General features: G+C 31.3%; 1 protein-coding gene across 2 annotated transcripts; it reads right to left on the bottom strand.

Moving 5' to 3' along the window:
- hlfb (HLF transcription factor, PAR bZIP family member b) lies at positions 1-8,312 on the bottom strand. 2 transcript variants are annotated; one of them, XM_073828283.1, is made up of 4 exons: positions 8,061-8,312; positions 7,212-7,556; positions 4,823-5,037; positions 1-1,674 (listed from the first exon to the last, which is right to left on the bottom strand). In XM_073828283.1, exons 1-4 carry the CDS (start codon positions 8,167-8,169, stop codon positions 1,456-1,458), a joined length of 888 nt encoding a protein of 295 aa, XP_073684384.1. In that variant the 5' UTR covers positions 8,170-8,312; the 3' UTR covers positions 1-1,455. The 2 variants fall into 2 exon arrangements, with proteins under 2 accessions (XP_073684384.1, XP_073684385.1); XM_073828284.1 differs by having other exon boundaries at positions 1-1,671.
- Positions 8,313-14,770: the final 6,458 nt, after the last annotated feature.

Here is a 14,770-nt window from a genome sequence, read left to right as displayed (position 1 = left end):
TCAGCTTTTCAAAAGCTTTTATTTCCAAGAGCAATGAAACAAGAAAAGGGAACCAAAAAGGACCACAACAGACAACAGATTTCAAATATTGAAGTCGAATAATCATCTGAAGAATGTTAAATTTAAACATGCTGAATATATTTAATATAAAAGACATCATTTGTTGAAATATACAATAATCGACAACATTCTATGTGGCCAAAAATAGCGTTCTTTCACCAAATTTGGCAAAGTAATACCAGATTTCATGATTGTACATCACAACCAATACATGAAAGGTATTAATATAATTTAAAAACAAAAGATAAAGAAGTAGACATAAAAAAACTTTTGATATCGATGCACAATACTAAAGTGCCTGTAGAAGAATAGGTAAAGAAACTGCGTATTGTATTAATGCCCATATACACTTAACTCTAGTATTTAGATCGTTCCATAAAGTTTGATGTTTAGAAATATACAGTATACATCAAATTACATAGATAGATAGATATATTCAGAAATCCATATGAAAATACTGTACAAAAACAAGAATAATTTGTCAAAACATTTAAATTGCAATATGACAATATAACCTTATTGTATTTCATATCATTTGGTCTGTAGTAAAGAGTGACACACATAAAATACACCATACTACATTCATTTCACAACTGACCATCAAAAGGCAACTTTAAAATACGAGGTTGCCTCTTTGTATTAGCAATAAGGGCTTGAAACCTTGTTCAATATGCTTCCTTGATCACAGTTTGAACTCAAAAGCAGATCAAATGACGCTCTGTGCTGAATTTGATGGAATTATTGCAACAGGCAGTTACCTCTACCTAAACTAATAGCTTCCCATGTTTTAAAAAGACTGGGTGTGACTTGTTTAACAGCATAAACATACAGTTTATCTTTCATAAACACTGAAATGAACGTCATTAACCACACCAAACAACTACTGCTTTATAATAAAGTAACAGCCGATTTCGATCACGCTCCATGTGGCTCCGTTTCATTACGCTTTGGAACATAAGCAACTTGATTGTCTGTTTTCTAATACAGATACTTAATATGGAGTTACTCAATGAATTCAAACTCTCACATCTTGCTACATTCTCTTCTGTCTGTGAGAATAATCTTTATTCTGAAGCAGCTATGCACATGTACCCCTCTCAGATTTGACTGCTAAATTACGACAAATCAAGGCGGAAAACGTTTGTGGACAAATGCTACGACACATTAAAAGTAAAAGTAACACGATCGGCAAACAACGGCGGTGTGTTTGCGATAACAAATAGAGAAAGAGAGTGGGTAGATCTCTAAAAGACATCTGAAATCACACAATGAAACGTTTCTGCCTTCTAAGGTGCCAAGAACAGACTGAGGTGAGGGCTGGCTGGAAAACAAGCCCAGCGGACTTTAACCCAAGAGTATTGTCCTTCGAATTTGAAGGGGGATGTTGAGGCGGTCTCACAGTGGGCCGTGTCGAGCTTCATACTTGGTTAAGACGTTTTTACACCGGCCCAGCTCTCTTCGTAGCTCGGCAACTTCCTGTCGGAGAGCGGCGTTTTCTTTCTCCAGGAAACCAGCCCGGATGGCAATCTGATTCTCCTTTAGGCGCCGGGCGTCCCGTGACCTCTTGGCCGCCATGTTGTTCTTTCTGCGCCGTGCCCAGTATTTGTCATCCTGCTCAAAATATGCAGAAAAAAAGGGTGGGGATGAGATGGGAGCGCCTAGTTATATTATGTCAAGATTGCACGGATTATGTTGTGTTTTTGTTGGTTATGTTAACCCTGTAATGCCTAGTGTGTTATATGATGCATTTAAATTAATTAACATGATTAAAATGTAGCTTAAAAACCTATTGCTGAATAACTTCTCTTGTTTGGTTGATAGTACTGTAAAAATGTCAACCTTTGGGTCATGCACTGTACAATTATTTTTATTGAATTATTGGAGGACTTTTTACAAGAAAATACTATTTCAGTCTTTCTACTTAAAATTTCATGTTCAATTTACTGTATTTTGTTCATTTCTGCACCAATTTATTTCCAGTGTGGTATTTTTTAAAAATAAATAAATGTAAGAATACATTTTATAATCTAGAATGTCAAGATGAAAACCTTCTGGACTTTTACTTGATTATCCATACATCTTTTTTTTTTTTTTTTTTTTGCTGTGAAATATACAGATTTTTTATTTTTAATGTTAATAAATGTTAGAATGTCAAGATGTTTTTTTTTTTAATTTATGTTAAGAATACATTTTATATTCTAGTATGTCAAGATAAAAACTTACTGGACTTTTACTTGATTATCCATACATTTTATTTATTTATATTTATTTATTGCTGTGAAATCTACTGACTTATTTTTATACACGTGAATCTTTGTGATTTTTGTTGTTAATAAATGTTTGAAAACATATGTATTTTATGTGTCAAGATGAAAACTTACTATACTTTTACTTGATTATCCATACATTTTATTTTATTTTATTTTATTTTTTAATTTGTTTATTTTTTATTTATTTATGTAAAATCTACAGGTTTTTTAATAAATGTAAGAATACTTTTTATATTATACTATGTCAAGATGAAAACTTACTGGACTTTTACTTGATTATCCATACTTTTTATTTTTATTATTATTTTACTGTTTTTTTGCTGTTTTTTTTATGTATAAAAAATGTGAATCTTTGTGATTTTTTAATAAATGTAAAAATACATTTTATATTCTAATATGTCAACTTTTATTTGATTATCCATACATCTTTTTTATTTTTATTTATTTATTTTTTATTTATTTTACTGTAGAACCTACTGATTTTTTTCTTTTTCTTTTTTATAAATGCACACATTTTATATTCTAGTATGTCAGGATGAAAACTTACATGACTTTTACTTGATTATCCATACATTTTATTTTAGTTTATTTTAGTTTAGCTTTTATTTATTTATGTGAAATCTACAGTTTTTTTAATAAATGTAAGAATACTTTTTATATTCTATTATGTCAAGATGAAGACTTTTACTTGATTATACATACATTTTATTTGTATTTTTATTTATTTTATTTTATTTAGTTTTTTTGCTGTGAAATCTTCTATTCTTTTTTAATAAATGTAAAAATACATTTTATATTCTAATGTCAACTTTTATTTAATTATCCATACATCTTTTTTCTTTTTATTTTTTTAAATTTATTTTACTGTAGAACCTACTGATTTTTTTCTTTTTCTTTTTTATAAATGCAAATGAATTTTATATTCTAGTATGTCAGGATGAAAACTTACGTGACTTTTACTTGATTATCCATACATTTTATATTATTTTACTTTAGTTTAGTTTAGTTTTTATTTATTTATGTGAAATCTGCATTTTTTTTTAAATAAATGTAAGAATACTTTTTATATTCTATTATGTCAAGATGAAAACTTGGACTTTTACTTCATTTACTTCATCATTCATACATTTTATTTGTATTTTTATTTATTTTATTTTATTTAGTTTTTTTGTTGTGAAATCTTCTATTCTTTTTTAATAAATGTAAAAATACATTTTATATTCTAATATGTCAGTATGAAAACTTATTGAACTTTTATTTGATTATCCATACATCTTTTTTTATTTAATTTAATTTAATTTATTTATTTTACTGTGAAACCTACTGATTTTTTTTTTATAAAAATTTAGGAATACATTTTATATTCTAATATGTCAAAATAAAAACTTACTGGACCTTTACTTGATTATCCATTTCTTAAATACATGTAAAAATACATTTTATATTCTAGTATGTCAATATGAAAATTTACTGGACTTTTAAATTTTTATTCATACATCTTTTTTATTTTATAGTATTTATTTTTTATTTTTTGCCATGAAATCTACTGAAATTTTCATTTTATATACTAGTATGTCAGAATAAAACTTACTGGTTTTACTTGATTATCCATAAATAAATACATTTATTTATTAAATTAAACAATAACTTAAAATAAATGTAAAAATACATTTGATATTCTTCAGGCCAAATCTTATTGAACTCTTACTTGCTTATCTATACATCTTTTTTATGTATTTACTTTTCTTCTTTAGAGAAACCATCTTAAAATGTGATTATCAAATATGATCAATCATAATTGTATTTTAATGGATTACATGAAAAACTATTCTTTGTTCACAATATTGCATATTTTTACTCAGTTTGGGCCTCTGACTAAAACTAAGGCTTTTTTCCTCCTTAATTATAAGCTCTATATTCTGCTATAACATTCTATTTAAACCATAAAACCCTGACATATCAAATATGATGCTTAACCAAAAAACCATCATTCTTGAATTTTGTGTAAAGGTTCCCTAAACATTGACGTTAAAAAAAATCTATCTTCCAGACGATTATTTCAGGTCTTATGTCAGGTCTTACAGGGTTAACAGTTTCTACAAAACTAATTTAGCTATTTAACAACAGATGATTACGACAAATTATCCCACACTTATTTATGATTGACAGGCCAAGCACGAGAGAAAACTGTCCGTCATTGTGATGACAAGTTTTCTCACGCATTCTCTGCCGTGCAATCAGCTTTGATCAATTTACTATTCTGCAAAGCTGGGTAGGGATCCACTTTTATTTGAACAAATTAAAAACGGCAAATCCTTTAATCCTAAACCCAGCAGAACTGGAGCGATACCAGGAAAAAAGGGGAGATCACGTGGGCCAGGCCACTGAAGGATGAATGAACGGACATAAGCTTCTTTGCAAGAGCCTGTTGCCCAGCTGGTCAATGGTGAAACCAGTGAAATGAGTGACAAAATATACTAGACCCAAGTTACCTTCATATCATTAGGAATGAAGACTTTGCGTGCTTTCTTGATCATAGGCTGAGGTTTCAACTCCTCATCGGAGAACTTGTGCTTGCGTGGGTCGAAAACCTCCTGGCCAGGCACGCTGGATAGAGCGAGGTCTGCCGGATCGGGCTCGTAGCTCACTGGTATCTGAATGGCCTCTGGGTCGACTGGACTTGGCGTGTTTCGGGATGGAGGTAAAACTGTTAGAGGAAAAACAAAAACTATTCACTGCTGATTCCATGGTGCAAGTGTAACTCAGTATTGTAACAGTTGGTGAAATAGCTGTCATGAGCATTTCTTTCCACCAGGTGGTGCACAAGACTTTAATAAACAAAGTGGGAATCAAAAGCTTCTTTTCTTTTGTGCATACACTTCATGTTAATTGGTCAAAAATTCCTTTAAGTTTTACTTGATTATCCATACATCCCTTTTTATGTGAAATCTTTAATATTTAATAAATATAAAAATACATTTTATATTCTAGTATGTCAAGATGAAAAAACTTACTGGATTTGTACTTGATTTTCCATGCATTTTTTTATTTTATTTTTTATGTGAAATCAACTGATTTTTTTTTTTAATAAATGTAAAAATGCATTTTATATTCTAGTATGTCAAAATGAAAAACTTACTGGAGGTTTACTTGATTATCCATGCATTTTTTTTAAATTGTGAAATAATTTTTTTTTAAATAATTGTAATAATATATTTTATATTCTAGTATGTCCATATAGAATCTTACTGGACTCATATTTGATTTTTATTTTATTTTATTTAATTATTATTATTATTATTATTACTATTATTATTATTATCAGAATATAAAATACATTTTATATTCTAGTATGTCAAAATGAAAAACTTACTGGAGGTTTACTTGATTATCCATGCATTTTTTTTAAAGTGAAATCAACTTCTTCTCTTTTTAATATTTGTAATAATATATTTTATATTCTAGTTTTCATCTTGACACATAAAATATGTTTTCAAACATTTATTAACAACAAAAATCACAAAGATTCACGTGTATAAAAATAAGTCAGTAGATTTCACAGCAATAAATAAATATAAATAAATAAATAAAATGTATGGATAATCAAGTAAAAGTCCAGTAAGTTTTTATCTTGACATACTAGAATATATTCTATGTCCAGATAGAAACTTACTGAAGTTTTATTTTATTTATTTTTATTTTATTTTATTATTTTTTTATTACATTATTATGTTTAGAATATAAAATACATTTTATATTTTAGTATGTCCAAATGAAAATCTTACTGGAGGTTTACTTGATTATCCATGCATTTATTTTTTAATTTGAAATCAACTTTTTTATATATATATATATTTGTAATAATATATTTTATATTCTAGTATGTCCATATAGAAACTTACTGGACTTTTATTTTATTTTATTATTATTAAAAATACATTTTATATTCTAGTATGTCAAAATAAAAACTTACTGGAGGTTTACTTGATTATCCATTGTTGTTATGTGAAATCTACAGTTGTTTTTTTTTTTTTTATAAATGTAAGAATACATTTATATTCTAGTATGTCAAGATGAAATCTTACTGGAGGTTAACCTGATTATTATTTATATTATAATTAATTACTTATTAATTTATTTTAATGTGAAATCTACAGATTTTTTTTTTTTTTTTAGAATTTTAATGATCACCATTCACCATTGATATTCCATGTTGAGATGACATTTAATATGATAAATTAACAAAACTAATTTTAGAACTTGCTTTAAATACCTAACCAAACAAGAGGTCAACAGTTTTCCACAAAATCCACAATTCATATAGTTTTCCATAAACTATGATTAGATGTTGCCAAATGCTCAAACTAGGAAAACAGTCGTCGGTTTGCAAATTTTAGTCAGAGGAAAATAACATCATAGTCTAGTCTGACATTTCCATTCACTATTGAATTCCAAAGCTTGAATGGGAAAATTGAGCACTTTTTATGCTTGACTACTTATTTTTTATATATACAGTATATATACATCAGAAAAAAAATACTTATTTTCAATTTTTATAATCTTGCTTGTCATCAGACAAGCACCCAAAAATGAAATTCTAAATATTAATAAATATTTTTATGTTTGTATCATCTGTATTCTTTCTAAGACTGGCTTTTTTAGCAAGAAATAGGAACACATCAACTATACAGAGGAAAAGCTACACCCCAAACTTTGTTTTTCATTTTACCACCCACGCATTGTCATATTTAGACAGTAACAGTAACAGTAACATCTAACCCAGCTTGATGCCTTTCCCAGTGGTTCTTTTTTAATCTATGGAGGGGTATGGGCAATAGCAAGGTCTAGAAGTGACCCTGTGGGACACAGAAGCTATTGTACCTGATCTGCTCGGGCTATGAAGGCAGTTCTGAGGAACCATGCCCGTGTGGATGGAAGTGATGGACCGGCTGCTGAGGTCCATGACTGAGATGGGGCCCTGAGGCATTGAAGCCTGCTGCTGCTGCTGTTGCTGCTGCTGGTGATGGAGGCTTTGGTCGTGTTGTGCGGGACTAGAGGGGATGCCATTTTCAGAGAGAAACTCCTCAAGGTCCATATACTCCAACTGAAAGTTGTCTCCATCATAAGACAGTGTTTTATCCCAAAGCGTTGGCCCTAAGAAAGCTGACTGAGGAGCGTTTCCATCTTCCTCCAGCTTTTTCACCTTCTCTCTCTCCTTCCCATAGCCTGGAAGAATATTAGCAATAGTTACACATCATTTTTTGCCTCCTATCTGAGCTATGCACGTTTAGAAATCCATTTTACATACATTTAACTTCATTTTGCCATTGTACTTACTTTTTAAAAGTTTCAACAAATTTCTTCACTGTTAATATGTAAAATGGACAAAAAGTCAACTACAATTACGTTTTCATTTTATTTATTTATTCTGCAGTCTATTCTGATTTCTAATGCACTGATTCAAAAATGAAACCATTTTAATGCGTTTTTAAAAATTATTTTTCAGAACTACTATATACTTAGTTATACTATGTCTCTTTAAGCGTAGTTTATTTTTTAAAGAGACACTTATGATGCACAGCACACACAAAAAGACTTAAATAAATCTTCAAAACAGCAAAAACAACAGCTATTCACAGCAGGAATCAGTTGACAGTTCATTACAGTAAAACTACCAACAAAATTATTATTCTCCACACGCTGCAATAACAAAGTGAAAGCTTTGTTCACCTTCATCTTGGTGCAAAGGTAGTTTCAGAGGTTTTTCCAAGAGTGCCTTCAAAACGCCGTTAGTTTGCGAAGGAAGGAAAGCTGGATTCATTGTGAGCTGTCTGGACATAATTTGTTATTCCGTGCAAAAATTGTTTTCAAAAACTGAACTGAAATTAAAGGCTGTACAGAACAGCGTTCATTCGTCTACAACGACAAGTGAGGAAAGAACCTGCTCTGCAGCACCGGCATAGACGGCTTGAAGTGCGTGCGTGCGTGTGTGTGTGTGTAAGAAATGTGATGATCATGACCATGTGTCAAGACTGAGGCATGTGACGTCAAACAGTCGAAGGCGGGGTTGAATGAACACTTTCGCTCCACTTGCTAGCGGTTTAGAGACTGGGTTGCCAGATCCTCCAATCGTAATTATATTTTCCACATTGCTTTGGAGAAAAAGTCTACTAAATGCATTGCAAACGTTTGTAAATAAGGGCAGTCGTGGGTGGTGTTTTTTTTTTTTTGTATTTTAGGGCTAAAGTTAATGTGGAACAGGTTTGTGAAGCTAAATATCTAAGTTGAATATTACTGATAAATTGTCAAGATTATTTATACAGCGCTTTTTACAATACAAGTTGTATCAAAGCAACCTTACAGTATTAAAAATAGCACAATAGTGTGTCAATAATGCAAAATAATTGCAATAAAGCAAAATCATTGTCTGACAAGAAGATTACTTATTTGTCGATCAGAGAATCAATTTCCAAGGTAATATTTCAGAAGTCATTTGATGTGTGTGTTTTCTTTCAGCTGTTTAGAATCAAAACTACCCTTACTAAAATTTACCATGGTTTTACTACAGCCTTAAAGTGTAGAAAGCATGTTTTTTTTTTTGGCGTATTGATTACCTTTTTACAACAAAAACCATGGTTAAACTGTTTAGTGTAGCACAATCGTGATAAATTTGTGGTTGCCATGTTTTAACTAGGCTAGTAGTAGCCTAAATTAGTAGCCATGGCTTTTTGGTTTTATTTGTAGTAAAATTTTCATAAGGGTAGCGATACCGATTGTCCACGAGTTTGACTATACTTTGATTCACGGTTCACTCAGAACAGGAAAAAGTGGTGGATATTTACCCCACAATCCATTGTAGGAAACAAAACCAGCAAATGTTTTCATAGTTTGTCTGTGATGAAGCTTGTAAAGGACTCTTTACCACAGATAAATATACTGTATATCCATATATCAATAACAGTATCAAAAATATCATTTTTTTTTTCCACAGGGGGCTTCCAAATTGCTCAAGAAAGGCTAGAAATGCTTATAATAAATAATTGTTTAAACATGTTTATTTACTTAAATTTGTAATTATACATATTTGTTTCACACAAGCTGAAGTTCTTAAACTTTGTTTCATGGGTAAATTGCTTATGTTTCAACAGGAATCTGGCAACACGGTGGAGTCTACATGCAAAGCAACTCTGCGAAAGACGAATTTCAGCTTAGTATAATTAAAGATTTGATCAGTTTTACCAGCGTGAAGAAATATAAAGTGTGGAGGCTTGAAACTGTCACTGGAAGAAGTGAAGTTCCCGTCACATGCGCGTACACGCGGTGGAAAAATCAAAAGCTTACCGTCAAATAAAGGGGCGTGGCTTCGCCTGAACAGCTCGTCAAACAACACTGCTTCAGTTCCTCACAGCACGCAGAATGACAACCTTTAACCGTAAAGTTGTTAAAAACAATTTGTTCTGTCATGGCCAAATAACTCATGTATTAGAAAGCATTATACTCTAATTTTACTCTTAAAAATGCAAACGAGGACATCTGGGTAACAATTTTAGCGTCTCAAACTCTGATATAGCCTAGAATTCGAATACTCCACTGCTTCAAAGGAAAGTAAGTCGTTTAGAAATCTAACAATGATCTAATTTGGTGTCAAAAAGAGTGCTGTTATGACCTGCTCCACTATTTTGTGCTTGAATTCATTGTGTCATCAGATGTACTTGTTCAATTATAAGATATGCTTCACTATTGACGCTACAACTCATAGGTTAAAATGGATTTGGAGAGGATGATTGTATATCAAGTCATTTTGGAAAGGTAGGCAGTAAGTCAGTCAGCATTTGGAGGCCAAAAATGCAAGGGAGGTAGGCTAAAAGTGTTTCAAATGATTTTTAAAAAACATTTTTCCATATAGTTGGCTGTTATTAAACCTATAACATAATTTCTAGGTATAATATTTGACCATTCTTTTTATATAGGTGGTAACAACTGAACCCGCAGGGTGTGACCTACTGTTTCCAAGGATGCTCTCATAAACAAAGCATAAACGCCCTGTTAGCATATTTGAAATATGAAAAATGAAAAGCTCCTAATAGTGATTTAATTGTGTGGTATGTGCTCGGCTGTACCCGTAATCGTTCTTTAATATACTTTTTTTTTTTTGTGGAGCCGCCTTTCTGTCATTCCCTTCAAAGTGCAGTGAATACAATTGACGTATAGTATGTTTTCTTCTCAAAGTACCTTCATGTGAATGTGACACACTTTACAGTGCAAACCTCTTCCATATACATTGTTAAACGGTCAGAAAAGACTAATGTGACAGTAAATGTGAGTGATTTCCGAAACACACCAATCTGAGTGTGAAAAGGCAAATGGATTTTTCTATTAGAGTCCTATAGAACTTGTCTTTCTTCTTTGAGTTACCTTGGCAACCGGTTGCTAAAGCAATCAGATGTGACGTTGCTTTTGCAGAAAAGTAGGCCATGGCTGGCCACTCCTCCTCTAATTTGGAACAACTAAACCACATGTTGAAACATGTGTCTGACAAACTGGAAACAGACTGCAACTAGTTAGGAGGCAAGCAGACCTAAACAGAAACTGTAAATACTCTCTAGAATGATTAATTCATTTTAATTACAGCCATCTTCTGATTTTTTTATGCAGGACATGTTGTACCCAAACTTTTTAATGATGTCTGGGCTATTCATTCCTGAATGATGCACTTACGCATCTTAGCACTTTTGTACTGACGTAATTAGATTGCTAAGTCTTTAGAGCAATGATAAGATTTTCACTTGTGAATGAATGTCTCAGTCTGCTAGATCATACCTAAGTGTGTTACTGTCCGATTCAGTAGATTTAAAAAGCAGTTTCCTTTTTGTATTTATAGTTCTTTTTTCTCAAAATTGTGAGATATAAACATTTTTAAGGGAAAAAAGAGAACTGTGAAATATATTTCTAAAAGTTAAAATAAATTCTAAAGTTATGTCTTGCAATTAAGACTTTTCAAAATTCTGAATTTACATCTCAAAATTTAGACCTTCTTTTTCCAAAATTCTGAATATATATCTCACAATTCTGACTTTTTTCAAAATTCTGAATTTACATCCCGCAATTCTGACTCTTTTTCAAAATTATGAATTTACATCTTGCAATTCTGACAATATTCTGAATTTACATCTCACAATTTAGACTTTCATTTTCCAAAATTCTTAAAATTACATCTCGCAATTCTGACTTTTTTAAATTCTAAATTTACATCTTGCAATTCTGACTTCAAAATTCTGAGTCTACATCTTGCAATTCTGACTTTTTTTAAAAAAATCAGAATTTACATCTCGCAATTCTGATTTTTTAAAATTTTGAATTTACATCTCGCAATTCAGACTTTTTTCAAAATTCTGAATTTACGTCTTTCAATTAAGACTTCAATATTCTGAATTTACATCTCACAATTTTTTTCAAAAATTGTGAACTGACTTTTTTCAAATTTCAGAATTTACCTTTCACAGTTCTGACTTTTAAATTCTGAATTTACATCTCACAGTTCTGACTTTCAAAATTCTGAATTTACATCTCGTAATTCTGACTTTTTTCAAAATTCTTAATTTACATCTTGCAATTCTGACTTCAAAATTCTGATATTACATCTTACAGATCTGACTTTTTAAAAAATTCAGAATTTACATCTCACGATTCTGGCTTTTTAAATTCTGAATTTACATCTCACAATTCTGACTTTTTACAAAATTCTGAATTTACATCTCACAGTTCTGACATTTTAAAATTCAGAATTTAGATCCAGCAATTTTGACTTTTTTCAAAATTCTGAATTTACATCTCACAATTCTGACATCAAAATTCTGAATTTACATCTCACAGTTCTGACTTTTTTAAATCCAAAATTTACATCTTGCAATTCTGCCTTTTTTTTTTTTTTTAATTCTGAATTTACATCTCACAATTCTGACTTTTTACAAAATTCTAAATTTACCTCTCACAATTCTGACTTTCAAAATTCTGAATTTACATCTCGCAATTCTGACTTTCAAAATTCTGAATTTACATCTCACAGTTCTGGCTTTTTAAAATTCTGAATTTACATCTCACAGTTCTGACTTTTTAAAATTCTGAATTTACATCTCACAATTCTGACTTTTTACAAAATTATGAATTTACATCTCACAGTTCTGACTTTCAAAATTATGAATTTACATCTCACAGTTCTGACTTTTTAAAATTCTGAATTTACATCTTGCAATTCTGACTTCAAAATTCTGAATTTAGATCCAGCAAGTTTGACTTTTTTCAAAATTCTGAATTTACATCTAGAAATTCTGACTTCTTTTTCTGAATTCTGAATCTCGCAAATCAGTTTTCTCCCCCACCATGGAATAAAAAACAAAAATCCCCCACTTCTGACTTTTCTTGAAATCTGTATATTACAATTTCGACTTTGCAAGTCCAAATTTTAAGATAAAATGTTGGAATTGCCTTTTTCATTCTTTTATCCCATGGTGGAAACAAGCTTTCATTTCTAATTTATTGGCTATTTATAATTTATTTTACATTTCTGTGTAATAATGGTGCAATTATATATAATAGATGCAGCAAGCCCTTTGAAAGTATTAATTTTGCCCAATATGTTTTTCTCTGTGGTTTTCATTCAATAAAATTGAACTTGAACTGAACAGCATAATAATTAGTTCCGTGTTCAGCATTTAGGCAAGTGTAATCGTTAATAATTAATAGTTCATTAAAAATGCTTTTTTCTTGAAGGAACTATTTTTGTATTAGATGCAAGGCTCCCAAACATAAACATTTAACTGATTTGAAATTCCCTGGACTCATTTATACTATAGGTCTATATATATAACAGTACCTGCTATGGATGTAGGAAAAAAAAATCAATATTTCTTGCCTAGGGTGTGAAGTGCGTGTGAAGTGCACACTCAGCCTGAAATAGAAAGGCCCAGCTAATATTCTTTCAAAAAGCAAGTGGATGGATTTTTATCAGTTAATCTTTAATAGAACCACAAAATTATTCACACATTACAGGAAAAACATATATTTTAATGATCTACGTAAAGAGATCTCTGAGGCTAACTTTACACTGTTAGGCAGAGTGAATTCACAACATAGCAAATATGCCATGTTGTCTCATTTTCCAAGAAATTATACACATAAGGCTTAGGGTATGTTAAACTCACATTTCTACTGGAAGCGCAGAGCTAATTGCACATGCAAGAGAAGACACTTTCACAGTTATGCATAATGGCTAGAACGTCCACTAAGGATAACAGCAGAATTAAAAACGCATCTTTATATGGAGAACAATTACATTATAGCGAACCGAAGAAGTGTCTCACTCTCATGGTTCGAGGAAGTCTGAAAAAGTAAACAAATTCCTGTTTCAACAAATCTGAACAAAAGTTTCAAAAAACGGATAAAAATGGCAGCAAACACAAGCCAAATTGAATGAACATCACAGAAGCAGTCCATCCTGATTAACTCTTCTAAAGTTCCTGCTTCACCAAAGAGGCCACGTCCTTTGACTTCAAACAAGTGCAAATATGTTTGACTTTTTATGAAAGTCGGAAAACAGAATGAGCCTGTCCATTGTTTTTCCTCAAAGTACAAAATAACAAGAGATGAGGGGAAATTCCTAAAATGTCAGAAAAACAGTGGACAGACACAAACTGGAAAAAACTTAAATGTGAGATCTTAACCCATCAAACAGCTTGAGTATTTGGGATATATTTGCTGCATATTTCAATTGTACACTCTCAGAATAAAGGGTACAAAGTTGTCACTAGGGCAGTACCCCGAGGTACATGTTTAACCTTATTTTCCCTTACTTTTTACCATTTTGGCCTCTAATATTGTGACCCTGGACCACAAAACCAGTCTTAAGTAGCACGGGTATATTTGTAGCAATAGTCAAAAATTCATTGTATGGGTCAAAATGATCCATTTTCCTTTTAGGCAAAAAATCATTAGGATATTAAAGGAGAACTCCGGTGTGATTTTGACCTAAAGTGTATTGAATCATGATACCGAGTGTAAACGTACCTTGCATATCTCATCTCGTCTTGTCCACTGCTGTCCGAAATCTGGGGTCAGTTAGCCGATGCTCACAACAGCTTGTCAATGAAAGTCAATCGGGCATCGAAGCAGCCATGTAAATAAATCACTGTTTTACGCCATTTACGAGGCACAAAGTAGCTCCACACTTCATTGGTAGACTTCCAAGGGCCCTGACATTTAAAACGAGACATTGAGAACTTAGAAAAAGCACCGGTAGTTTATTTACAAGTAGATTTATACAGACAGTAACCGCAAGAAGTTTAGCGGCCGCCGCCATCTTAAATGTAGTCACGATAAGTCAAGTGTCGAGCACCAAGGAAACTACAACCTGATACGTTGATAAGCTGATAAATTCCTTGGTG

The sequence above is a fragment of the Garra rufa genome, chromosome 22 (assembly GCF_049309525.1).
Source record: "Garra rufa chromosome 22, GarRuf1.0, whole genome shotgun sequence".
NCBI lineage: Eukaryota > Metazoa > Chordata > Actinopteri > Cypriniformes > Cyprinidae > Garra > Garra rufa.
The sequence above is the reverse complement of the archived record's forward strand: the minus strand, read 5'-3'. Positions and strand labels throughout refer to the sequence as shown.

Bases quoted from the DNA above. Each gene is read 5' to 3' on its own strand.
- hlfb (XM_073828283.1), bottom strand. From the start codon at position 8,169: ATGTCCAGACAGCTCACAATGAATCCAGCTTTCCTTCCTTCGCAAACT. The intron at 7,557-8,060 runs GTGAACAAAGCT...ATATTCTTCCAG, and splicing joins ACCTTTGCACCAAGATGAAG to GCTATGGGAAGGAGAGAGAG. The intron at 5,038-7,211 runs GTACAATAGCTT...TTCCTCTAACAG, and splicing joins TCATAGCCCGAGCAGATCAG to TTTTACCTCCATCCCGAAAC.